This window comes from Hypoxylon trugodes, assembly GCF_022578975.1.
Source record: "Hypoxylon trugodes strain CBS 135444 unplaced genomic scaffold F4822scaffold_3, whole genome shotgun sequence".
Classification (NCBI taxonomy): domain Eukaryota; kingdom Fungi; phylum Ascomycota; class Sordariomycetes; order Xylariales; family Hypoxylaceae; genus Hypoxylon; species Hypoxylon trugodes.
Window position 1 is genome coordinate 125,154 of NW_026250018.1, and position 25,810 is coordinate 150,963.

Below are 25,810 nucleotides of genomic sequence, written 5' to 3' on the forward strand. Positions count from 1 at the left end.
TTTCAGTTTCCTGGACGATGAATGTCGAGTTCGCTGTGGAGGGGTCTCCAACGATGGCTCCAATTGACCTTTTAATCGGTCGGCCGACGCCGCGTCTACAAGCAGCAGATAAACTAGCTGTCGCATCCCAAAAAGTCTTATTAAAACCTGAAAAATCTGATTGGGCTTTGACATACGGACCCGATCATGGCGAAGATGATATTCGCGATCATGTTGGTGCTTGGCTCACTCAAAAGTACAAGTCCGCCTCCAGCCCCATTACTCGGGATCGCGTTATCATCACCAACGGGGCGTCCGGAGCACTTATTGCGATACTGCAGAAGTTTACCGACCCATTATATACACGCCGTATGTTCCTTGTGGAACCTACCTATTTTCTTGCACTTCAATCTTTTCTAGACGCCGGTTTGGGTCCAAAGATGCAAGGTGTCCCCGAGGATGATGAAGGGATCGATCTAGAGTTCTTACAAGCTCGAATAGACGAAGAAGAAAGGAAACACGCCGATAATACCCCAGGAGTCGACGTCCCTTCAACGAAACTCGAAAGTCACGGATATAGGAAGCTTTACAAGTATGCGTTATACGTGGTTCCCACATTGTCAAATCCTAGCGGCAAGACAATGTCGTTACACCACCGTAAAGCCTTGGTCGAGCTGGCTCGCAAGTACGATATTCTTCTTATCGCAGATGATGTCTACGACTTTCTTGCCTGGCCGGCGGATGACACTATTCCACACAAAGACTTGGAATTACCACCAAGGTTAATTGATATCGACAGACAGACGCCTGGAATCAGTGAATGGGGCAACACTGTGAGCAATGGGTCATTCTCAAAGTTGGCTGCCCCTGGCCTTCGAGCTGGATGGTGTGAAGCAGCACCCAACTTCATCTACGATTTATCTACAACGTAAGTGCAATTATCTTTCCCCAATTGCGCCATAGACATTCTTACCTAATGACTTGTGTTTTAGAGGAGCGACGCATTCTGGTGGTTGTCAATCACAATACACTTCTTACTTACTTGACGACATGTTAGTTTCTGGTGTTCTAGAAGACCATGTGCAAAACACCTTGATCCCAATATATCGAAAAAGGTATAATGCTCTTGTAGATGCAATCAAGACCTACCTCTATCCACTTGGAATCAAGATATCAACTGGAAACCCTTACGAAATTCGAGCTAAAGACGATAAGGACAGCGATGTTCGTACTCAATTAGCTGGTGGTTTTTTCTTATATATAGACTACCCATACGATGAGGCCTTTCCCACAGCTGCCGATGTCATCCGTATTGGTCGCGACGAGTTTTCCCTAAGGATCGCATCGGGAGAACTTTTCACGGTGAAAGGGGATCCTGAAAGTCTCAAGAGAGCGCATGTCACTTTCAATCGGGGGACTAGACTTTGCTGGGCGTGGAACGAAGAACAAGTTCTGGTTGAGGCCATTCAGAGGTTAGCAAAAACGATCGAGCGCGCAAAAGAATGACATGTGGGATCATCTAAGAAAGGGGTTGAAATTAGAAGAGACAATTCTGTAATACCGAGCACAAGCTGTTGGACAGGGATAATAAAAGGAAAAGGAGGATCGGGTAGATATACGAAGAGGCGTTCTTCTGTCTTACTTGCGAGGTTTCTCATCGGAGTACCGAGACATTCCGCAGCTGACGGCATTGAGTACACCACATTAGCTTGTTAAACAGCATCGGAATGTTGAATTCCTGGATCCTGGAAAACCAATGGAATTACATAGTAGCGGTCAAGGGTAGCTTAATCCGGGGAAATATGAAACAAGCATCATTGCGCCCCGCATACATTCCCGTCTTTCCTCCGCCAACCAATGCTTCGGGGTATTTGATCATGAGGTCGATCATCGAAGCAAGGATATTCATCACAGGTACAACTCCAAGATTGGTTCAAGATGCATATTGGAGACCCAGTCTGCGTCATCGTACCACGTCGTGACCATACCTTCGTATATGTGTGACTTGATTAAAATAGGAATCTCCATTGTCTTTGACTTATAAATAAACTTAGCCGAGTGTACAGGTACGCAGCTACAGGATATTCTCTCCACGCCTTCATGAAATAAAGTTCAGCGAGAATGCGCAGCCAATTCACAACTACGAGCGCGCTTTTTGTCTTCGATCTCCTCGCGGGGGTCACGGCTCTCCCAGGATGGCCGGGAGGCGGGACGTTGGTTAATGGTAACGCCGTACAATTCGACCGGGAAACATGGGAACGGAATCTTGCACAACCAAATGCAACCGGAACTTTCTCGGTGATTGGATATGACATATCCCAGAAGTGGCCGAGTTCACAGGTCGATGGTTGGACATTGTCCGTGAACGTCAGCAGCGATGTACCTGATTCTCAGACGCTCAATCCAAACAACGCCACCGGTAAGACGTTCACTGGTACCAGCATCTTCCTCAAGGCTCCGGATAGCATTCAATCAGCTTTCACAAACCAATCGGCCTTAGATGAAACCACTTGGAAGATATGTGTAGCAGTGATCCCCAATGCTCCACAGGAGGATTCGTCGACTAAGGATAACGGAACGTGCGGATACCTTTCGTCGCAATGCATCACGGACTTACAGCAGGCTTATGCGAAGAAGTTCCCCGGGAGCGAGGATTGCTATGGAACTCCGCCATCAACACCATCGAGTTGTGGAAGTTCGGTCAACACCGCTAATTTCCAAGTGCAACGTAAGTAGCCATTAGTTTCATTATCTTGTCGCAATTGAAGGATGTACTTACAATACATATAGAACTTCCTCTTAACTCCGTCAATGGAACGGAAGTATATGTCACAGCTTCGGACAGTCATGATGCTGGGGACCAAACGGCTTGGAATAACGCCATCAAGCAAGCCTGGCCAGTGTTGACGCTTTGGGGATACAACACGCGCGCTAAAGCCCCAGATGGCACTTTGCCACAAGTTCAGCTCTCGTGTATTCGGGCAGATAATGTTGCCGCCGGGAGTGAAAAACCCTCTTCAGGATCTAGGTATTACGGTTCGGCAATGTTTGCTATTGGTGTCACTAGTTTCGTCGCATTATATGGTTCATTTTAAGCGATACGGAGTGTTAAATCGAGTAATAAGATTCGAGGCTCGGTGTAAGATGATATGTCCGAACGGTGCCGGGCTTACGGCGTTCTGTAGGTTTCCTATTAGTTATGATCACGTATCTTAGTTCTAGTTTTAGTTATAATGAACGGCGTACCTCTAATAATGCCTTAGGACAACGGGAGCTCTGATAGTTATAAAGCTTTGAGGGCGCGCTGTTTCCTTTCGATGGGAATTTCGGCGTAGCAAGCCCCCTTCTATTTCTAACGATAGTACGAAAATGTCTCAAAAGCCGGCTATTATCATCGCCCAGGGCTCGTGGGTGGACTCCGCTAGGTACAACCCATTGATAGAAAAGCTTCGTGCGGTAGGATACACAGCTGAACACGTCAAGTTGCCTTCGATAGGTAGCACCGTAACTCCACTCCCTGGCTTACCGGACGATATTGCTGCGATTCGAAGTGTCCTATCTCGTTTCAGGGATGATGGAAAGAAAGTGCTCATTTTGTGTCACTCTTCGGGTGGAGTTTCTGGTAGCAATGCCGTTGCTGGATTCGATAACGTCAGTGGCGTTATTTATATGACGGCGTTTATGCTTCCCCGCGGGAAATCTCTAGCTCGATTAAACGATAGCGAACCTCCACCATGGATGGATGTTCAAGTTAGTTTAACATTTCCATATATCCGTCATATTCATGTTGTGTTAATTTATTAAAATCAGGGAGATCGGATATTTCTCCGTCAGGAGATGTTGGCGAGTGTCGCCTACCACGACCTCGACGAAGAAAGCCAATCGGCAATGGCTCAAAACGTTTCGTATACTTCAGCCGTTCTTTTCGAAGGAGAATCGGAATACGAGCCTTGGTCTGAAGGCATACCTTGCGGATATATCTTCTGCTCAGAAGATAAAATATTGCCTCCGCAAATCCAGCAAGACATGGCAGCACAGTTAGGGCCTGAACCCGTTACTACGACATTGAAATCCGGCCATTCTCCATTCCTAAGTGTGCCAGATGAGCTTGTTGCAGCTATAACGAAAATGGAAGAAATATTGAGTCAAAAGTTGGTAGTTTAAATTGTAGGTGGTCTTACTGAACCTAAAGAGTCCACAAACGAGAGCTCGGTTTGGTTTCGAGTTTGTATTGGCGTTCCCGAAAAGCTGTGGTGGATGGAAAGCCTTGCAGGGTGGTTACAACGTGTCTGCCAAGCTTGCTGGCGGCACCTCCTTCGGTGTTCTCTTTTGATTATTATTATTAAGAATAGGTTGATACGACTTTACGAACACTCGGCCACAATAAGCAGCAGGTGCAGAAACGAATCTAGGCTGTAATATTATAGTAAACCTCCATACTCAGCTTACCAATCCATATGGTTTAAACGGAAATCGTTCACTACGGCCGACGGTTATAATCAGCAAATAGTTGGAAGTCCGTCGGCCGTAACTCCGGTCGAAGCACGATACGCCGTACGTTGTATTAATAGTCGAACCCGCAAATTCCTTATTCGTAGTTGATCGTCGCCCTAATTTACACGTGTAGGTCCCCTTGCAATAGATATAGTATTAATTAGGTAATGATATAGCAGAAGTTGATCTCCAGAAGTTAAACCCGAAGACTCCCGACCTTGCCAACATATCGCTTAGAAACCCATGTATCAAGAGTTTACCTTAATTTGCCGAGTTTTGTCCAACCCCCAACTCCTTTGAAGTGAAGTCCACAAGAATTAATGATTGCAATAGGCTATCTGCGGCTGAAACAAACCAACGAATAAGGAATCTATACTATTGATGGAATAGCTTCAGTGGCGATGCATGTTTGAACTTACCTATACTACCTAGATATTCTGCACCACGTTTCGAGACATATGTGGAGTACCATAGACGTGGGACCCGAAATGTGTCTGCCTAAATTTTCTGGATACAGCATCCATCGATATATACCTACCTACATTAGGTAGGTAGGTACCTTAAGTACATTGGTACGTAGATATGTTGTCGAGGCATAGCAATGAGTATAGTTATTTGAAGTTCTCGAGGTTGTCTGTCGAGGTTGTATAGAAACTCAGCGGCTTAGGAACCATGTATTCACACAACGTCCGAACAGCTTTGATTCCGATTGCCTTTCTTTGGTTGATCATTCTATATTGCAATTGCTATTCAGCCGTATTGACATCACCTATTCACCTTTCTCGACCCACTGCTCCCGCTTGCCCGAAATCAAGATCACAGACCGATATTCTCGTAGTTATCCGAACCGACTCGACCGAGGCCCACAGGAAACTACCAACTCTCTTCAATACTGTTCTTAAATGCATCCCAGACTATGTGATTTACTCAGATGTGGAAGAGGAGATAGAAGGCCACCATGTACACGACATCTTAGATCAAGTCGACGATGCGCTAAAGAACACAATACAGGAAGTTGACCAATACAACCAACTTCACATAAGAACGAGAGAAGAATCAAAGTCATTGAAAAGCGGACCAGAGAGAGTGGCCGAAGATCAACACCAGGGACCCAACACGTGGAAATTCATTCCAATGATCGACCGAGCCGCTAAGCATAGACCAGATGCGAAGTGGTTTATCTTCATCGAGGCGGATACATACATATTATGGCAGAACTTGTTGGACTACTTATCCAAGTTTGACGCAGAACGACCTTATTATCTTGGGAGCCATATGCATATTGGCGATGTTCTCTTTGCTCACGGAGGGCCAGCATTTGCATTAAGTAACCCTGCGATAAAGAAGATATCCAAGTACTGGAGAGGGCATCACAAAGAATGGCATCGATATACTAAGGAGCAATGGGCAGGGGAGTGGATAGGGGATATGATCGCAGGAAAAGCACTGAAAGAGGAGGGAATAGACTTGGTCTGGACGTTTCCATATTTGCAAGGAGATAACCTTGCCACATTTGAGTGGAACACATTAAAATCAGACCAGCGACCACAATGCTCCGCGCCGTTGACCTTCCACCGTATGTCCGGTGCGGAATTTTCCAAAATGTGGCAATTTGAACAAGAGAGACTTCGTAGGGATCACGCCGAGGACCTTCTCCACTATCGCGACATCTTCAAGCGTTTGGTATACCCCGAGATTCAAGCCAGGCGCAGAAGCTGGGACAATCTATCATTTGGAACAGAATATAGCGACGTGTCTTTCAAGAGATTTTCAGACGGAAAAAGAATCGGTCTTTCCCCTGAAGAACGAATAGCTCAATTCTCCTTTGAGAACTGCCAAATTGCGTGCGACAGCATACCGACGTGCATTCAATTCTCCTTCTCCCCGGGGAAGTGCATGGTCTCCGACGAGTTGCGGTTAGGATACTCCGAAGATCCCAGACCAGGAGCGGTGGACGACAACGCGGACTCAGGAACTCCGGGTGCCATCCAATCCGGCTGGATTATGAGAAGGGTTGCCTCTTACATGCAAGAACTGGACCGATCGTGCGACGGTGAGAAAGGTAACCACTAGATCACCTAAGAAGAGAGTAACAGGTAAGCATCGAATCATGTAATTCATTTGTGTTAAGCAAAGTCACCTACTAACTGCACGACTACAATTTTCAGACTAAATTGACTTGAAAAGTCGCACCCGCCGCCCGAATCCTATCCAGAAGATCATCGCCTAGAAACGCCGGGGTAAGACAACCGCCCGCGACATCGTTCTCCAAGCGTCTATGATAAAGCAACGACGCAGCTCCCTCGGCCAAGAAAAGCGCAGTGACGAAATATGCACCAGAGGGATACGAAAAACTTCCATACGCGCGAGGAGGTTCGTTATCGTCGCCATACGTATCGGCAATAGCTACGGCTTCGAACTTCACCCGGTCATGTCGCGTCTTCTCGATGTCGGGTCCATCGCCGGGAGCTGGGAGGAATAACTTCGCGATACGCCGGAGCGGGCCAACTTCAAGAAAAGCGCTTAGAAGCGCGGTTTCTAGCATGCTTAATAGCCCCGCGATGGTAGACGAGACTTTATTGTACTCGTTATACTGGAAATTTGGACCATAGTCCTGGCTGGTACCTTGCAGCAGACCCCAGGTCCTATGCACCAATGCCTGGTTTTGGATGGCGCTAATTGATGATGCGGCCAACAGACCAAGGACGGGGTCACGGCGTATGCCTAGGGCGTTTGTTGGAGTTGAAAGTTGCGTTCCCTTGATTGGGGATAATGCCCAGGGTTGTTTTGACTCTTGAACAGCCTGGGGGTCGAAGCTACTTCCAGCCATCATTGTCGCAACGGTTCCCCCACTAGGGGAGAGACTACATCGTCTTTATTAGCGACCACAGCGATATATGTAATTGAATACCTACTTACGCAAGACTTGTGTTAGATAAAATCACTTCCTTCGTTGTTCTTGATGTCTTCTGGGCTAATTCCCGCGCTGTCGCCCATGCGAGAAGGTCTTGCGGTGCAGTAAACGCTCCACAGACGTGGATAAGCTGTTGAGACCGATTAATCAAATGGTCGCTTCCTAGATTCGAGGCGAAGTATACTCACAGCAACTCCAGCGTTTACAGCTGCCTCATGATACTTCTCGATGAATGTTTGGAGGAGTGGTATGTCTCCTGCCCTAAACACGGATTAGTAGGATGGACAACTGAATATGAATACCTAGGTAGACTTACACATCAATATAATCCGTGCCATTCGCAATACAAGACTTTACTACCACTTCTCCGACTTGCCAGTACAACACGACACTAATGCAGACCTTGGTATCTTTGATAATTGAATCGACTTGACTACGATCATCCAGAGAAATCACCTCGATTTCTTTGCACCCATCTCAAGTTAGCTTGATTCAATACTGCGAATGGACTTCAACGAGTCAACTCACCAGGTTGCAAGCGCTCCGGCTCCAAGTCCCTCAGCCTCTTGGCAAGAGTTTCCAACTTAGATCTGGATCTACCAGCAATGGCCCATTTCAGACCGGTCGGAAAGTGTTGGACAATATATTCCGCCGTCAGTGACCCCGTGTATCCATAGGCTCCGAGAAGTAGGGTATCATATTTTCTTGGCTTTCTTCGTTCTTCCACTGTCGCTCCCATGGTATCTTTCTTGCCAGGCGGGTCTGAATCATCTAATGCGTAGTCGATCCTATCTTTATTAGCGGGTATTGGTCTATTTAATAGTTCTTCTAGCGGCGGGCTACATGATGCCGCGCCGGGCTAATGGTTACGTGTTGTGTTATGTTCAAACTTGTCGTCTATGGTTATCCCGTTCTGTTTTAATCCATGCGAGTATTGGATTGGAACGTTAGAATTATTTATACTACGATCCATCGAATTACTGATTTCTGGCTGCTGAGGATGAGCTCTAAGTCATTAACAATGACGTGATAGCTGGGGTAGACAGTGGCCTAGTTACTGGGCTTTTTCAGGTATGTCGGCTTGGTTAGTGAATTGCTTCAGCAGTCCGAATACCGCCAAATCCATTAAAAGGGTCGCTGTAATATGAATTCCTGGGTACTACAACACTGGCCTCAAATTTCCTAGGGTGCTGCGAAAAGTCTCCGAGAAGTCTCCGACGTAGATTCGTCGATCGCGAAGGACGTTAAAGTAATTATAAATCAACAAGTAGGATCAGTAAAGGATCAATTATCTTAATCTACAATGGTACAATGGAACCTATACGAATAATCGTATTCAAGGTTCGCGTAGAGTCGATGCGACAATATCGAATGCTTCGTATAAAGCTGGCATGGTAAAGATACCTAGAATCCGTTAGTATGCGAGGGTACAGGCGACAATGTTTATGTCTTCAATTCACCTTAGATACAACCGAAGACATAAATGTCGGTTGGTAGCCAATGTATTTTTGCATTGGGGCGAAAATTAATATCCTACCCATTCTCCGACAGTTAAATAGTCGTGGTCTTGTAAGTGCGTAAATCGAACATAGAATGGATGCTACTATCGCGGTACTCATACAGGCGATCAGGTAAGGTCGGCTTCCCTCTGTCGTCTCTGTAGAATGGCCTTGATGCAGTCCACGTTATCTACCCCGATCGCATTCCGCTGCTCGTCCTTGATTTTCCATACATCCATAATATCCTGTTTAATCCGGCGAAGCGAAGGAAGGTGGCGAGCTTCATACATAGCATCAATCCTGTCCCGCACAAACTGGCGTTGATCGGGGTCAATCGTTTCGCAGCCAGATGTCCAGAGAGGCCAAACTTGAGCGGATACGAGAGGCGAGCTAACCGGGACGGAATCGAGATGGCTGAGACAGCTACGCACATGTTTCAGCGCTATAGGATGTGGCGCACCTTGGTTATACCACACTCGGTAGAGGTATACGAATGCAGCATGTTTGTAGGCCTGTACCGTAAGCCCCGCATCCCCTATTGTACCGTCACTCTCGTCCAGCGTATTGAGTATCTCCTCGACGGCGCGGCCACTCGCATCAAGTTCTTCACCAACTTGACTCCGCATTCTACTGATTTGCCCTACGATTCGTAGGACGGAGGTAAGCTCTCTCATAGATTCTATACCCTCAATGGGAAACCTGCCGTCAAATTCGAATACCGGACTTGTACCTCGAGAAACGGAGGTCAGAACGTCATAATAAGAGAATAGGCTGAGAAGAAATGAGGCGTTCGAGCTATTTCGCCCATTCACCCCTCCCTGGCTGATGAGCGCCTTTGCCCCCGATAAATGGTCAACTCCGGTATCCATGATGAAGAGCCGGTCGGAAACCTGCAGCATTAAGATAGCTGCAAGTGATAACTCCGGGCTATCAATCTGAATTGTCTGTCGCAATGAGGAGACAGCGATAAGTCGATGACGAGTCGCTAAGGTATGAAGCGAATCATCGTTTTTCAATATCGCTAAGTGGCAAGCTGCTATGGAACACAGAATAGATCGAAGGGCTATCGAATGCGATGTCATCGGGCTAAGATGAATAAGAAATGGATTTCGAGGGGCCGATACCATGGAGACCATCGTTGCCAATGTCGTTGACCAATGATTAAGCAGATAACGATCCAGTGGACGAACATCGTTTGGTATTATGCATGACGGGTCCGGCTTTATAACTTGGCGGGAAGGGTCAGGGACGATAGTCTCATCGTCGGGAGAACGTCTTTGATGTCGTTTGTTTTTGGTCAGCTTTGATTTGGATAACCCTTCGGGGGTTTGCCACTTGAGTCTAACTCCATAACCCTTACATGCCTTATTAAGTCGAATGCATCTACCACAAAACGGCTTTTTCTCGTCGCACTTGTATCCATCCTCTCTACAAGTAAAGCAGCCCGTCCTTGTTCTAGAGAATGGCATGTTATGATGAGGGTTGATAGATCATGGAATAAAAGATGAATAGAGAGATACATCTGACTACCTATCTAGGTAGGTAGATTTGAACGTGGGGCGGACGTATTAGTCAGCTATTCTAGAACCTCAACCCTTGACACTCATACAATTTTTATTTCTTCCTCTCAATCAACCTACTCCGAATCCAATGCTACTCCCTCACTCATTTCGCTGGTCGTTATCTTCTCGCGCATCCTATTCCATCCATTTATGCCCCTTGGTAGATTCTTTGGGTGGCCACAGCATCTCTGAATATCATTATTATGACCGTTGTCGCAGAAACCGCGTGATTGGTCGCAGAGGCACACTGGGCAGATTGACCAATTTTTTCTCCCAATTTCCATAAATTCTTTCACAAAGGCGTGAAGTTTATGGTCTTGGGGTAGTAACTCACTTGCTATATCCCGTGCCTTCTCCAGTAATTCCCTAGCAGTATCCTTCCTTCCTCGTGAGATATAGTGTCTCGAATGGTCGATAAGATAAGATATCTCCCAAGTAGACCGAGGGTTTGAACCTTCAACCTCGCTCTTGAAGTGATTATACCACCACTCGGCCTCTTCAAATTGACCCAGATAGCCATAATAAAATCCCATCCCCATGTCAATGACCCACGCATTGTATAAATCAAGGGTGTTCGACCAGTGAGGATCTTCTAATTCCTTCTCGAAATCCTGAAGACATTTTATTAGTTTTGTATCTTGGTGGGTGTTCTGATAAAAATAGCGGAGACGCGTTAAGGTAACAATATAGTTCGGACTCAAACGATATTCTAAGACGTCCGTTCGAAGGATATCGAGAAGCAGATTTTCCGCCTGTTGTGAATATTGCTGTGCGAAAAGCCGTCCTTCTCTTGGGCCAATGTATAAAATCACAAGATCCATCTTATAAAATACCAAGTCATAAGGCGAATCCGCGTCACTCGCTTGGGAAACCAGGTTGAGAAATTCCTTTTCCGCCTCATCGAAATCCCCCTGATACTGTAAGACTAGAGCGACGCGTCTTACAAGATCCTTTGTAGCGTGAAATACAACATTGGGATCATCTGCAGCCATAGTTGAGAGCAACCCTTGCCTGGCATTGGTGAGCATATGATAGGCTTGGTAAACTTCGCCCGCATCCATGTACGCTTGGCCAAGTCGCGCAAGGCTTCTCCATGTCCTTTTATCCCCTTCACCTAGAAGATTTATATGGGCGTGGTAGGATCTGTGGAGTTTCTCGATGGCAGTAGCTTGGTCGTCGTTCTCCGATGCAACGTTAACAAAATCTATCAATGTCGCAACCGTTTTAACGTGGACTGGTCTTAACAAGGCTCCAAGACCATCTATAGCCTCTATGAATGCAGGTCGAGCTTTTACATAATCATTGTCTCGTGCATATGACGCGGCTTCTTGAGCCAATGCGAGGAAGTAATTGGAATCATGCCCTTCCCAAAACGCCGGTATCATTGGACCAAACTCTATTGATCCAATGCTGGGTGTCGCAGTTCTTGACCTTGGCAGCTCTTCTTGATACAAAACTTGTGGCGTATACAGAGTAGCCGCTATTGGAATAGACGGTCTGTAAGTGTTGTATGAGATACCGGATGGAGTGCCTATTGTACCATTAGCATTGGATTTACTCAAACTCTTGCTAGAGTAGGCAAACTAACTTCCAGTTGGCGATGGAGGGTCATGAGGTGGATTTTGTAAGTGACGCCTGACTTTATCCATAGGAACCGGTTGTTTATTATTGGTGAACTGGGTTTCTTTGTGCTCCTCGAGTTGGCGCCTGCGTGTCTTTTTTTGAATGAATTTTACTTCGCGTGGCTTGAGATTCTTGCTTAGGCCCCATTCCCCCAATTTCTTTTTCCATTGTTGAGTACTATTGATTCGGTCAGTCTTCAGCCACATTAACTCCAGTCACTTTTTTCATACCTTGCGAGGAAGCCGTGTTCAATTGACATCAATTCTCGAAGCTCTTTGAGTGTCTTGGAAGAATGTTGCGTTTCAATTACTTGGCGGTGTGTCTCCCACTCCGTTCGACCGATTCGTCTAGGTTGATCAGGTTCAATCCTGACTTCTTGAGAAATAGTTACAGATTCAGGATTATTGATCAACGTAAGGTCGTGGACATCCATCGACTGGACTGGCAGGGTTTGGTCAAGGACTTCCTCTAAGATTCTCGGTGTGCTGGCATTGGCTTCGTCAATCGGAGGGCGTCCAAACTCCCAATCCGGGGCAAGGCTAGCTTGTGTCCCAAGCTGGAACTCTATAGTATCGAGCATTTCCACATCCATGGTTAAAAGGCTTAGTAGTGATCAAGAAGTCCCATATAAGTCTAGCAATATGATTAGGTGTCTCTAGGAATGAAAAAGGAAGATGTGAAAACCAAGTTTCCAGGGTTGAGAGCCGCGAGGAATATAATTAGGAGCATATTACGCCCGGAAACATTTGGGAACCTTTGTTTTCTGTAGGGTGGTTGCACTGCATTATACTCTACCAATAAGGCAAGACGCATCATCAGCCATTTCCATAACTTGCATACATACCTAAGTATCTTTGTTTATTTATTGGTTGGGATTCCTAAAGATCAGCGGCAACCTTTCGTTAATGAGCAGAAATAAGCCCCATCCCAAAGGTTCCCAAAATATCCATAAAGAATTCATAGGTACCTGGATACCTACCAGGTACCTACGGTATGTCTCCACCTGTAATAATATCTAGCCTTACAGGATCTATACATATTTCCAAGTTTTACGTACCTACCCAAGCGGATAGGAAATTGTTAAACACACGCGCATATACATGTAGGTACCTAGGTACCTATGGAAGCTATGCAGTACCGCGTCTCGACAAACATTAGATTGGTGATACTAGATCTCAAAGGTTCCTAAACGTTTCCAGAGGTTCGCAAAGGTTCAGTTCAGTCGTATTATGGACAGAAGAACGAAACTCGGTGGACTTTACGCCTAGCTATCACGCATTGAAGGAAATGTATATAAATACTAATGAATATCATGGCGTTCAACATTCCAAGGCCGCTTCAAGGGAATTTATATCATCATTGAAACCATTCCGTCCATCACCCATATAATAAAAAGCCCAAATTCGCTTTAAAAGACCTACGATGTCGTCGCCAAGTGGTCCTCAAGGTCCCTCTACTCGAGACGCCAAGGATGGTGATAAGAAACAGGTATGGATATCATCAAGTCGAGGAAAACGTCGTATTCCCTAACAGAAGACTTCCTTTAGGAAGCTCAGGGTATGATGGTCCCTTCTCGCCACGTTACGGTTCCCCGTCCTTCATATGAAAAAGGAGAAACCGTTGGCACTCTTAAGGACCTTAAGAAGCATGATGGACACGACAACGACACGCAAAACATCATGCTTCAGCGTTGGCTCCAGGAGAGCATGGATGATGAGCCGTACAATACCATCAACTCGGTGTCAGTCGGCTCTGGTCATTCTCAGAACCCGTCAGACAAGAAGGACTAAGTAATGTCCATGCGGCTGGATGATATGTTAACTTGGCTCTTATTGGAGGGCCGCGCATGTCTTTTTAGATGAACTTGTTATGGTTTACCGTTGGTTATGTATTGAAAGCAAGGAATCGGTTTTCGTAGGGTCGGATATGCTACATTCGTTTAACTACGGAGGGATTATGTTCATGGGTAATAACCTTTCATTATCTATTATCAGGGCGATCGTTTTGGTGAGGATAGACGTAGAGAATTTAGGAATTATGAATACCTAGTTTTGAATTGATTTTGTCCCGACCCCCTAAAGGATTCGGCGGAAAGCGGGGCAGCTCGGAGACCGGCTGTACCCGGCGATTTCCGCTATATTTCCAGCGCTAAAACAGCCAGTCACTTACTGCTACCTGCCGTGAATGATACAGAGCTCAGCTGATTCTCGACTACTTTTCGCCATGTGATTAATTATATGAAGCTTTATGATTTCTTCCTTTTATATTTCATGAAGACTTCTTATCTCAATACTCATTTTACGATAATGCCACTCATATTCTAAGCTTGAGACTTAAATATTTCCAATACGACAGCAGAAATTTCCTAATTCCCTAGTGGGAAAGGAACAAACTCCGCCAAGGAAACCAAAGACAACAGATAGAAATAATTCTATAATGGCCAACCTCGTAACTACAGAAGAGCCATCGATGGACCTCCCGGTCATCGACCTGGACGTCTATCGGAGCAACCCAGCCTCTAGCCCCGCAGTACAAGAAGAATGTGCACGAGCGGCACGGGCACTGATTACTTACGGCGCTTTAGTACTGCACGATTCGCGGGTATCCGAATCCGATAACGAGGCCTTCCTAGATCTACTAGAAGACTATTTCGCGCAGCCTGATGATGTATTGCGTCACGACGAACGCCCCGAGTTGGGGTACCAAGTTGGTGTGACACTAGAGAACACGGAGAAGCCTAAGTGTGCTGTAGATGAGCCGTGTCTGCGTGTTATTGAACGCTTAGCTCCAGCTGAGCGACCGCTGGATGTAGCTGGTCACCAACCCGATCCTAAATGTCGATTTTTTTGGCGCATGGGTGAACCCGCCCCTTATGCTACGCAGTTCCCGGGTCTCAACGCCGAAAATGTGATTCCGGAAGTTCTAGAGATTAGGGAACGGTGGACCCCGATTATGGAGACATGGGGGAAGAGTATGAAGAGCGCGTGAGTGATTACATACAATCCGGAATTTTCTTTAAGTCTTCGCGAAAGTGCACTGGCTTGCTAACATTAGATGTGTATGAAATAGTGTCTCAGGACTCGCCGAAATGGCAGCAGTCGGTATGGGTCTTCCCGCCGAGACATTCACTGACGCCGGGCGATATGGGTACGTCTAACTCATCTCTATTCAAATCAATTCCCCCAACTCACACAACGCAGCCCGCATCTCCTCGCCCCCACAGCCTCAGACCTCCAAAAATACGGCAAAAAGGACACCATCCTCGCCGGTTTCCACACAGACCTCAACTTCCTCACAATCCACGGCCGCTCGCGATACCCCGGTCTACACATCTGGGCACGCAACACCGGCCGACGAATCGCAGTCAGCATCCCACGCCCCTCCCCAACATCCTCCGGCAGTTACCTCCTAGTACAAGCCGGAAAGCAATTAGAGCACTTAACCGGCGGTCTCGTAAAAGCCGGATACCACGAAGTAGTCGTAAACTCCGCGACTCTAAACACAGTCGCCAATCGACAGCGCGAGTATCCCGATAGACCCCTGGTCAGGATTAGCAGTACGTTTTTCTGGCATCTGAGCAGCGACTACGATTTAGCGCCCGTACCCGCGTTAGTGGAGCAAGCGCGCGCCGTGCGGGCCGCAAATTTTGATCTTGGACGGGATGAAGGTGATGAGGTTGAGTATGAGCCTATGAAGGTTGGACAGCAAGTTCAGAAGTATGTTCCTTTCGCCCCCATCTTTTGACTTATTTGGGGGTATTATGCTAATCCAAAGAATCAGTGAACTAAAGCATATTGCGCTTCTAGCATGAGGTAGAAGTAGGAGGTAAACACCAGTATAGTGATTTATGAAATGAGACAACACTCTCATTAGCTTCGACCTAAATACCACCGGAGTGACTTACAGTACCCCGCATTCGTAGAAGCGCTGCATATGTATTCTGGAAAACTACATTTTGATCTAAGAACTTACGCGAATATTAAATATCCCTGCAACAAAGACGCAAAGATGAGTCTGGGATTCAAATTACCATCCGGTCCGACATGATACCTGGACTTGGTACACAATACGATGACCCCACTATAGGGGGTTAGCTCATAAACGAATACGAGAATCAACAATTCTAATGGCTCCATAGGGAAAGTCGAAGTCATAGTAGCAAAACAAAGGAACCAGTCCATATATCTTTTCCTGCCAAAGTCGTACTCAATGTAGTCTATAAGCATAGATGCACCAAACGCCACGCAAACCAATTCCCAAGTCGGTCCACCCCATCAACGAGGTTTGTTGGTACCCATGCACTAAGACCAATTGTATCCCAAATTACGCAATTACACACGCTTGTAGTCTGTCCTTATTCATCAAATGCCCATCGAGCTTCACCGTACCGAGCCAATGAATATCACGAATTACGGGATGTAAAATAACAGGACGTAAATAGTCGCTGTCTTAGTATCCTATTTCCCGCCTTGCAGGAACAGGCGGCGCTGGTTTCTTGGCCCTGCTTGGTGGCGGCGGTGGGGGAGCCTTCTTGACAGACCCTGGTGAAGCCGATGTACGTAGACCGTTATTACTTGGGGTGCGACTTAAGCTTCCATAACTCGTCGCGGGACTTTCGCTGCGATCATATTCTGGACTTCCACTGCTGGTGGCCGTATCATATTCGTCGACATACACATCTGGACTCAAATTCTGATTTGTCTGGATTCTGTTCACCGGGCGTAGATTGTTGCGAAGTGCTCCCACATTGAGTGGTGGTGCTGTGGGAGTTTTGCGCAACGACTCAGGCGGCGGTGGGGGAGGTTCACGGTACGTGGATTGCCTTGAAGATGGACCCTCAAAAGCCCCACCGTGAGTCGAGGCGCGATTGATACTCGGTCTTTGTACCTCAGGTGACACTGATCGACCAGCGCGGTAAGGACTGGATCGAATGGGCATACGGACTGGTTCGGGCGCTGGTTCTTCATAGATGTCTTGTCGGCTTGCCCATTGTTCGGTACGATTATTGCGCTCGGAGTACGATTGAGCCGTATTACTTCTGCTTCGGTTTGTAGGTCTTCGTGAAATGCTAAGCTCGCCGGGGCGAGGGCCAACTGGTGGTTGACCCTGACCAGCCACCCATTCCTGCTTCACGCGTCGAAGTTCTTCGGCACAACGTTCGTAGTAATCGAGCTCAGAATCGAGGAAGCATGTAAGGTCACGGACGGAGTCGGCCTCCGCTTCTTTGATGTCTTGCATACGACGGAGGACATCTTCGGAAGACTCCTCGTACTTGGCTTTCGCGGTTCGAAGTTCGTCTTCGAGTCTAAAATCTTCGCGTTTCGTCTTCTGCATCTTAATCATGCAAGCGTCATATGTAAGGCGTCGGTTCTCGAGCTTCTTGCGTGCGGACTGGCGAGTAATTGTTAATTTACTAAGTCAGTTTCATAAGGGGGCCTCTGGTAACGAACCTGGTACTCCTTCATCATTGCCAATGATCGTTCTAGTCCTTCTAGCCAGTAGGATGTAGCATGTGCAACGTACGTTTCTTGGATACCAGCAATTCGTTCATTGCCTCTACCCATAGCTGTGATACATTCCATGGTTAGGTGCTGTTCGCCATATTATTCTTTTTCTTGGAATAAACATACCAATTAAGCAATTGCCGAATTCAGAGTCTGGCTCGAAGTCTTCACCATGGGTCATCATTGTCCGGCCAAGGTAGCTAACAGGTAAACCCTTTTCCTTGTCCTCGAAGGTTTCGCCTCGACGGGAGAGCGATTTGACGTAAACATTCATGGATTTCTGGAGGCGATCGTAGCCTATAAACATTAGTTAGGCGGGCAAAATATGGGACTAATTGACATCGAATTCATACCATCATGTCGAAGAGCCATCTCAGTTTCTAAACTCTTGAACTCGTCAGACTGACTCGTCTTGGCCTCATGGCCCATCTTCTCGCCAGCCCATTGAAAGGCACGATCGATCTTCTTTGTGAAATTCATGTTGACGGTATTCCTCACGGAGGTTCCTAAACTAATTGGCCGTCTAAACGAAAGAAAGAATGCGATATATGGTTATGGGAGTCCTGCCACCAAACGAGAGAAAAGTCCAAAAGAACGAGAGACCTGGTCGGTAGGGGAGTATTAAGTGAATGATATCGGACGACAGGCTACTCGATATAGAGGCGATATTAACTAGGGAGCTCTGGGGATAGGCTTGTTAACCGTCTCGGACGTGGAGCTGTTGGCGTATGGAATGGGGAAACGAGCTGTAGCGTAGTGGATCGTAGGTGGAGAATCGGATCTGGCCAGACGCGTACGTGTAGATCAAGGGGAAAGGGGGATATGCGGAATAGGTAGTCCGTCTGATGATGAGCGGAGAAGAGCTCCCGGCACTGGTAATAACTAATTGTTTTGGTATATATATAGTATCACGACAAGTCTTGTAACAAGATAAGAAAGAAACGAAAGGAAGAAAGCTTGCTTTTTTATTGAATCTAACGGGTGAGTGATTCTGTCACAATGGTGTATTGTATTGCTCGAGGAACGAGAGGGAGAAAAAGATGAAGAACAGATCAAAAACTAGAAAAAAGGGAGAGGAGCAAGGAAAGTTTAAACCTGTTTTAGGCCACGGACGGGACCAGGATATTTTATCAATGCAAGATCGAAGGTGGCAACTACATTTTCTGGAATAGGAGGTTCGAGTGGTTGGAGATTGCCCACATCGTAAACCATGCAGGTGGTTAGGGAGGGTGGGGAAGGGTCGCGTAATTGGATAAAATGGAGGAGGTTAACATCTGTTATCGACGCTGTAATTAAGTACATTCCATATGATATTCTCCTATATTAGGTACATCCAAGGTCTACTGGAGGTTTCTAAGGTTTAAACGTTGCTTTTTATGGTGGATCCGACTAAAAAATCGCTGGGAACTCGACTCTACCAAACTCAAAACTCCAAAAAAATAAACCTAATTGATACTAGATGGGATTCATGGAAAGGACGACAATTACGATCATGTATCTAACAGCAAGGGAAACTTTATTGGTTACCGAGATCAATTTGATTGGCTTTTACCACCTGCCGAATGTACCTATCGAGAGGTAGGCTGTGCATAGTCTAGGCTAGGTACATCGAAATATCCCCTGCTTACGCGCCATCCGTAGGGTTTACCAGCCCACTTTCTTACTGCAGGACCCTGAAATCCCTCGAGAGCTACAGGTTTTCTTTCAGGTACCGAAAGTGGGAAAACAACAAATCAACGAACCATCTAATTTCTTTCAACGTGATGTAGATGTTACCTTTACCTTACAACCATCTTGATCCAGTTAATTGGTTTATCATCTCCCTAGGTCAAACAACCGATTCGTATTACACTAGAACTGCGCCTCGTTCTACCCGTTTCAACAACCGCGCTCGTTATCCACTGGACTACTATAGAAAAGGACGACGTTGCAGAAAATTAGTTTAGTTGTCGGATCGTTGGTTTAGCAGGGATCTCAGAGCAAGACATCTGCTTACATGCGTACCTAGGTGCCTAGGTAGCTTGGCGGAATATCCCACTAGCGTATTGTACAGATAATTCAGAATTTAAATTCCCCTAGCTGACTAACCCAACTAATACTTCCTTCCGCCCTCTTGCAAACACTCAAAACTTAAGGATGGAACGATAAAGTTAGTCCGTTTAAACAGTTCTACATAAGAGTTTCTACCAAGTAAAAGCCTTTTGCAATCAGCTAGATAACTTAAAGGTATTGATTTCTTTTTCCTGACCACGATCAACGCACTTGAACAGACATCAACGAGTCGTCAATACAAACCTCGATGAGCAAGGATTCGCCCTAGATATTGACATCATGTCCCACGTACAAATGAACGCTACAACGGCAATAATTGACGTCCTAGATTTAAGATCATGTTTGTATTTCCGGTATAAATGCATAACTAGGTATCAAGATCTCCGCAAGGATGCTTAATTCGTCTCATCCTGCCTCATTCTAGCAGTCTAGATATATCGCTCTACTAAACGTTATAGGATTGAAATCGACGCCTAATAAAGTACTATAGGGTCCAGTCAAGTCCTAAAGGATTATTATATCTGGCGCGCGGCAATCGAGATATCTTCCAAGACTTAGCCTCCCGCGTAACGCCGTCCATGCTGACCGGCGGTTATTGAAGCACTCTCCCTTTCTTAGTCCTAAACCGTTTCAGCCTCAAGATATCCCTCTAATTGCCGATCACACAGCATTGTTTATCTGATCGCGAGGGTTGTGACGTAGTCTGTCATGCTTCTCTCCGCCCAGGCGCGACATCATAAAAGCAAGCATTTTCCGACGCAGATATTGTTTCTCAAATACCAAAAGAGCAAGTTTTCATCATATTTAATATCTCGTAGGTTCTCGACGTCGATCCCGTTGTTTCACGAATCGTTCATGCTCTAAACCATTGTATTGGATTGATCTCACGTCATCAACAGTTGATCCGATTGAGATTCAATCTGACTTCGCGCAGTCATTTAAATCAGCCAGTCACCCGCTACTACACAAGAAAACGAAGCACACGACAATATTAGCCTCTTATCTTCGACACAATCCATAGCAGCCTGCCTACTAACGAAGTCATTGTGAAAACAGGTTATCGTCTATTCTAATTTTCTGCAGCTACTCAATTGTTTTATTCAACCTCGGAAATGCGGGCATGCCATCACCAATAACAGTTGCGCTCGCCTTAAATGCTGCTATAGTCATCGTACACTATATAACTAGCAGAAACGACGGTCCTTAACAGGAGCACAATGGTAATTAAAAGAGACAGCATTTGAATTGGGAGCTCGCGTCAGCATCGCACGTGTTTATAACTCACGATTCCCTCTTGATATACGCCAAGCCAATCCAATGGCTAGTCATATTAGTACGCCATCTTTCGCTAATGTGTATAGAACTACGATTTAATCCACGTGGGAAACTATCGCTATACTCAAGGTATGAAATGAAGACGTTAGTAAAAGAGTTCAACCAACTGTTGATTGAATAAAAAACAACTAAAATGTTGGAGAGACCGAGAAAATTGCCTAATGGAGACCGCCGACAAACGATGGATGAACCCTGGATATGCCAAGGCTTTCTGATGCCATCCAACTGCATATCTTTTTGACCTTGAGCTCCCACGTGCCAATGAGATTCGCCATTCGACAGCTTTCACAGCTCGCCGCCAAGACTGCCCTGTTCCTGTACCTGGCTTATCGGGTTAAGCGACCTAGATTCCAACAGGATCTGGTTGTCTGGGCAAAGTCGAGATGCTCTTCAATTATGTAGGCAGATAGGCTAGGTAGTGGTGGTACCTGTGCCGCATAACATCGCGCGGATTTTCCTTGTTGTGTTACTATACTTACATTTTTGCTTAGTGTACGGAATACCGACGCTGTGGTCATTGTTGATGCAATATTGAATCGGGAAGGAAATTCAAGATAAGTTGGAGTCGTGCCAAGCTCCGTGACATCCTGGTGTTGTGGATCGCATTGCCTGCAAAGATATTTATTTAAAAGTCAGCACATCTTCCAGCTTATCATGTAGGTAAGGAACGTCCCAGCAGCTCTCTCGAGGTTCGTGGTTGAGAGTCAAGCGTTTTTTCGCGCCTCTCGTGAATCGTAACAAGAGTGCAAGCGACCGACTAATTGAGCTATTTCACGATGGTTCGCTCTACTTCCCTTCATGCCCTCACTTGCCTCGCTGCTGGGTTTTCTAGTTTAGTTTTGGCCGGGGATTCATTATACAGCAAGCGCTTTTCAAAGCGTTTCATTGACTCAGATGGAAATTACAATATTTCCTTCTACCACGTGAACGACGTCCACGCGCATCTTGACCAGTTCGCTTCGGCAGGTACTGATTGCACAGACCCGACGAAAGGGTGCTATGGTGGTTACGCTCGCATCAAGACAGTTGTTGAGGATACACGACCAGAACACAATGACAGCTTGTGGCTAGATGTAGGCGATGAGTTCCAGGGTACCCTATTTTACACATACTATGGCGGGGAAAAGATCGCCGAGACCCTCAACCAGATGGGAATGGATGCTATGACCTTGGGAAACCACGAATTCGATGGCGGTGATGACAAGCTTGGCGATTTCCTGAAAAACTTGACATTCCCGATCGTCTCTGCGAATATCGTCTCCAATAATGAGAAGCTCAACTCCACTATTAAGCCATATCACATCTTCGAGAAATATCAGCTGGCAATCATTGGTGTAACGACCGAGACGACAGCCGGTATCAGCAAGCCGGGCAAGGGCACTCAATTCACCGACGCGATCGCAGCCGTGCAGGCTTCAATTGATGAGATTCGAAGCACGACGAATATTACTCGTATCGCAGCTATCACGCATATCGGCTATGAGCAAGACAAAATTCTTGCACAGAAGACTACCGGTCTTCAGCTTATTATGGGAGGTCACAGTCATACGCTTCTCGGTGATATGGAGGGTGCCGAGGGCAAGTATCCTACTATTGAGACCAACCAGGATGGCGATGAAGTCTTCATTGTTACAGCCTACCGATGGGGCGAGTACCTAGGCTACATCGACGTCACATACGATCCGCAGGGCAAAATCCTCGCCTACCACGGCGCTCCAATCCACCTAACGAACACGACCAAGCAAGATGAGGATCTCCAGGCCCAAATTGATGAATGGAGGAAACCATTCGCGGCATTTGCAGCCGAAAAGGTCGGTACCACAAACATCGTGCTTGACCAATCTACTTGCCAGAAGCAGGAATGCACTCTTGGTGACTTAATAACCGAGTACGTTCCGTATGAACCCGCCGAGCATCCGTATAGAATACTAATACCAACTTTAGTGCAATTCTCCAATACCGTCTTGATGGTGGCAGCGATGCCGCCTTTGCCCTTGTGAACGCAGGCGGTATCCGTGCGACTATCGATGCTGGCACTGTTACGCGTGGGCAAGTTCTTACATCTTTCCCATTCGGAAACGCCGTCGTCGAAGTTAAATACAGCGGCCAAGACTTATGGAAGATCTTCGAAGGTCTCGTTAGTAAGATCAACCAGTTCAACCAAAAGGCTGTTACCAGTTTCTTCCAAGTTAGCCGGGGAATCAAGGTCGAATACAACCCCGATAACGCCATTGGTCAACGTCTAGTCCGTCTCACAATCGGCGACAAGCCAGTTGACACATCAGCCCTATACACGATCGTGACGGCGGATTTCCTGACGGGTGGAGGTGACAACATCCTAGAGCAGATCCAAGATGTTGTTGTCCTTGACACTATGGAGGAGGTATTGGTTAAACATATAAATAAGACGAGCCCAATTGACTTTCAGCTCGAAGGGCGGATTGCAATTGTTCAAGGTAGCGCGGACGGAAATGGTAGTGCTAACGGTACAATCCCAAGTGGTGCTGGGCGAGTAAGCGACGTGGGTTCGTCGGTTTCCCTTTTAATATTCACGGCTTTCCTAGCCGTTGTAGTATCAGCATAATGGTACGATGGTATATATAGAGGATAGACTGGGGAATTAAATAAAGATACGAATCAAAAATGGGTTTCGTTTAGGGAGGGTATGCGAAGTACCTATATATATGGGTGTTTATAGGGCAGTTGCCTTCCAAACGAACATTGAATGCTTCCTAGGAAATGTTTAAGGTTCCTCGTACCTTCCTCATATCCGGTGGATGTTTCTAATACCCCCATTCATTTCCTCCTAACTCCCCGTCCCTTCCTGCACACTCGTCCATCGTCGCATCATTTCACCAGCAATCAAGTAACCTGCATTTTTATTCCTGTCATGATGTCTCATCAAAACATTACCACGCCACATAGTGAGGCAATTCAGGAAGGTCGAGTGGTGTACTTAGGATGGATTGGACGGGATCAATCTAAAGAAAGTGTTGTCGTGGTTGTTCAGGATAAAGGGTTTCGGCAATATACTTTCTATTGGCGATTTTTTGAAGATACTCGACCAGAAGAACATAATGGTTGGTGCCACATCGAATTCGCAGACCTAGATTCTGCCAAAAGAGCAGCAAATGTTTTAAACCACTTCGAACTTCACGGAAAAATCTTAGTAGCAGGAGAACTTAAACAGTGTTTTGTAAGTTGAAAACTCAGGAGACCGAATATTTCCAACACCGCTCACATTCTGTAGACCTCGAAAGACGTGGCGACGAAACACAAGAACGCACTGGAAAAACACCGGACGGATTATAAATGAGAACATGATGTCCCAAGGACCATGTTGGGAGGACACGAGGTTTATAAAACCAACATCAATTTGCGAGAGCACGCCTGGCGAAGGCGTGCGAGACGAAATTGGACCGGAGCCGATTGATCCAACTGGTTTCGTGCAGGAGTCGCTTCAAGTAAAAATTCAGCAAGGTAGAAGTGAACGGACACGACGAGCTTTCCTGTTTCGGGATCTTTCGCTAATGTGGTGATTTTCCTGGGGTTAGATAGCCGAGGGATATGTACTTGGGTAGCTTGGCTTTTTAAGGAGTCTATGTTTTTTGTTCCTATATGATGGATAGGGCTACCGCTAGTTCACGATCCCATTCATATGTTGCAATGCTCTACGTTCATAATATTGCGCAAGTCTGGTTTCCATAGCTATTATAGAGGGCATAGAACAATTAAATCAACGATCGATAACCCACCACCTTTTGATGTCGTGGGGTACGTATCTTGTCCTAATCCTTCGATATCCACCAACTATATGAGCGATATTAAATATCAACATCCGATACGCTTCCTCTCTCCTGTGTCTCGCTCGCACTATCCTTAACTTTCGCTCGTGCCTTGTCTAAAGACTTCTTCACATCCGGTTGTTTGAACAGACCGTCAAGTCTTTCTGGCATGTTTTGGAAAAACGGCAAGTCCTAGAATACGTTAGCAAAGGAGAGATATTGTTGAGTAAGTTGAATTGCATACCATAATCCATTCTGGCTCAATAGCGGTGATCGTTTGGATGTATTGCTTGCCGCCCGTGAACGTAAACCGATTGTACACGATCCATTCGATGTCGCCCTCTGCTAACATACTGTCCCAATGGATCAGGGCGGGTACGTCGTGATGTATGGTTTTGCATGTGCCCTCTCCTGACACTTTGATTGCTGCTTGATGGAAGAAGCTAAGTGCCAAAGCTTTCCTAATCTTAATTTCGTAGTCGGGAGTGCCAAATGCGGCCGATGTGAAATCGTATCCGTATTTCCCTAGCATACGTGCAAGTTGTTCTCGTATTCGGAGGACCTCTTCCAAGATGCCATATGAAAGAAAGTGATCCATACACCACTTCTTTGGATCCAATCCAGCCCCCTTCGTCGCTTCTTCTTTCTTAGTCTCTTCTTTCTTCATTCTCATATATGCATTAAGCGCATTGAGATATGTGAGATGATCGGAGGACGGATGGCCAAACTGTGCTCGTGCCAAGTCAGCGACATGCCTTACTGAGCGAGGGCGTACAAAAATTGACTGTTGCACGCTCATGAGAGTTGTGATGGAAAGTATCTCCCAAGAGCAGTTAAGACGCTCTGCTTCACGGATCGCTAGGTACCAGGCTGGATCTATTGGAAACCGAGCCGCCTCCCTGCCCAGTGTTGTGATTCTGGCTGTCTCGTCGATGAAACCCCTTTCAAAGTGAGGTTAGCCCAGCATCATGGTATATGAAAAAGTTAACTAGAGTCATAAGAAAAGAGGCTAGACTCACAAATGATACAGGTCCTCCAATCCACTTAGGTAAAGCTCGGGATC

General features: G+C 46.2%; 12 protein-coding genes across 12 annotated transcripts; 7 read left to right on the forward strand and 5 right to left on the reverse strand.

Annotated features, from left to right (window-relative positions):
- Positions 1–53: 53 nt before the first annotated feature.
- F4822DRAFT_426328 (PLP-dependent transferase) lies at positions 54–1,485 on the forward strand (the record flags this gene model as incomplete). The annotated part of the gene is made up of 2 exons (XM_051460528.1): positions 54–907; positions 972–1,485. The coding sequence occupies 2 exons, from the start codon at positions 54–56 to the stop codon at positions 1,483–1,485; spliced, it is 1,368 nt and encodes a 455-aa protein (XP_051316255.1).
- A 615-nt stretch (positions 1,486–2,100) lies between these two features.
- Positions 2,101–3,074, forward strand: F4822DRAFT_426329 (uncharacterized protein; the record flags this gene model as incomplete). Its single annotated transcript, XM_051460529.1, has 2 exons — positions 2,101–2,707; positions 2,770–3,074. 2 exons carry the CDS (start codon positions 2,101–2,103, stop codon positions 3,072–3,074), a joined length of 912 nt encoding a protein of 303 aa, XP_051316256.1.
- A 274-nt stretch (positions 3,075–3,348) lies between these two features.
- F4822DRAFT_426330 (alpha/beta-hydrolase) lies at positions 3,349–4,143 on the forward strand (the record flags this gene model as incomplete). Its single annotated transcript, XM_051460530.1, has 2 exons — positions 3,349–3,729; positions 3,790–4,143. 2 exons carry the CDS (start codon positions 3,349–3,351, stop codon positions 4,141–4,143), a joined length of 735 nt encoding a protein of 244 aa, XP_051316257.1.
- Positions 4,144–5,011: 868 nt separating this feature from the next.
- On the forward strand, positions 5,012–6,546 carry F4822DRAFT_441859 (uncharacterized protein; the record flags this gene model as incomplete). Its single annotated transcript, XM_051462914.1, has 1 exon — positions 5,012–6,546. The coding sequence occupies exon 1, from the start codon at positions 5,146–5,148 to the stop codon at positions 6,544–6,546; it is 1,401 nt and encodes a 466-aa protein (XP_051316258.1). The 5' UTR covers positions 5,012–5,145.
- A 78-nt stretch (positions 6,547–6,624) lies between these two features.
- Positions 6,625–8,283, reverse strand: F4822DRAFT_152113 (Saccharopine dehydrogenase-domain-containing protein). Its single transcript, XM_051453021.1, has 5 exons — positions 7,916–8,283; positions 7,704–7,851; positions 7,576–7,648; positions 7,393–7,517; positions 6,625–7,337 (listed from the first exon to the last, which is right to left on the reverse strand). Exons 1-5 carry the CDS (start codon positions 8,124–8,126, stop codon positions 6,638–6,640), a joined length of 1,257 nt encoding a protein of 418 aa, XP_051316259.1. The 5' UTR covers positions 8,127–8,283; the 3' UTR covers positions 6,625–6,637.
- Positions 8,284–8,627: 344 nt separating this feature from the next.
- On the reverse strand, positions 8,628–10,378 carry F4822DRAFT_393284 (fungal-specific transcription factor domain-containing protein). Its single transcript, XM_051457290.1, has 2 exons — positions 8,848–10,378; positions 8,628–8,791 (listed from the first exon to the last, which is right to left on the reverse strand). The coding sequence occupies exon 1, from the start codon at positions 10,353–10,355 to the stop codon at positions 9,015–9,017; it is 1,341 nt and encodes a 446-aa protein (XP_051316260.1). The 5' UTR covers positions 10,356–10,378; the 3' UTR covers positions 8,628–8,791; positions 8,848–9,014.
- F4822DRAFT_393285 (uncharacterized protein) lies at positions 10,379–12,803 on the reverse strand. The gene is made up of 3 exons (XM_051457291.1): positions 12,302–12,803; positions 12,037–12,248; positions 10,379–11,979 (listed from the first exon to the last, which is right to left on the reverse strand). Exons 1-3 carry the CDS (start codon positions 12,661–12,663, stop codon positions 10,523–10,525), a joined length of 2,031 nt encoding a protein of 676 aa, XP_051316261.1. The 5' UTR covers positions 12,664–12,803; the 3' UTR covers positions 10,379–10,522.
- Positions 12,804–14,266: 1,463 nt separating this feature from the next.
- On the forward strand, positions 14,267–15,961 carry F4822DRAFT_152161 (Clavaminate synthase-like protein). Its single transcript, XM_051453022.1, has 4 exons — positions 14,267–15,055; positions 15,141–15,218; positions 15,272–15,787; positions 15,852–15,961. Exons 1-4 carry the CDS (start codon positions 14,508–14,510, stop codon positions 15,880–15,882), a joined length of 1,173 nt encoding a protein of 390 aa, XP_051316262.1. The 5' UTR covers positions 14,267–14,507; the 3' UTR covers positions 15,883–15,961.
- Positions 15,962–16,495: 534 nt separating this feature from the next.
- On the reverse strand, positions 16,496–18,359 carry F4822DRAFT_152166 (BAR-domain-containing protein). The gene is made up of 4 exons (XM_051453023.1): positions 17,929–18,359; positions 17,702–17,872; positions 17,522–17,637; positions 16,496–17,462 (listed from the first exon to the last, which is right to left on the reverse strand). Exons 1-4 carry the CDS (start codon positions 18,053–18,055, stop codon positions 16,521–16,523), a joined length of 1,356 nt encoding a protein of 451 aa, XP_051316263.1. The 5' UTR covers positions 18,056–18,359; the 3' UTR covers positions 16,496–16,520.
- Positions 18,360–21,466: 3,107 nt separating this feature from the next.
- F4822DRAFT_152199 (Metallo-dependent phosphatase) lies at positions 21,467–24,071 on the forward strand. Its single transcript, XM_051453025.1, has 2 exons — positions 21,467–22,850; positions 22,907–24,071. The coding sequence occupies exons 1-2, from the start codon at positions 21,739–21,741 to the stop codon at positions 23,544–23,546; spliced, it is 1,752 nt and encodes a 583-aa protein (XP_051316264.1). The 5' UTR covers positions 21,467–21,738; the 3' UTR covers positions 23,547–24,071.
- F4822DRAFT_426339 (uncharacterized protein) lies at positions 23,856–24,278 on the forward strand (the record flags this gene model as incomplete). The annotated part of the gene is made up of 2 exons (XM_051460531.1): positions 23,856–24,158; positions 24,213–24,278. The coding sequence occupies 2 exons, from the start codon at positions 23,856–23,858 to the stop codon at positions 24,276–24,278; spliced, it is 369 nt and encodes a 122-aa protein (XP_051316265.1).
- A 619-nt stretch (positions 24,279–24,897) lies between these two features.
- On the reverse strand, positions 24,898–25,755 carry F4822DRAFT_152194 (uncharacterized protein). The gene has a single exon (XM_051453024.1). It carries the CDS (start codon positions 25,544–25,546, stop codon positions 24,950–24,952), a length of 597 nt encoding a protein of 198 aa, XP_051316266.1. The 5' UTR covers positions 25,547–25,755; the 3' UTR covers positions 24,898–24,949.
- Positions 25,756–25,810: the final 55 nt, after the last annotated feature.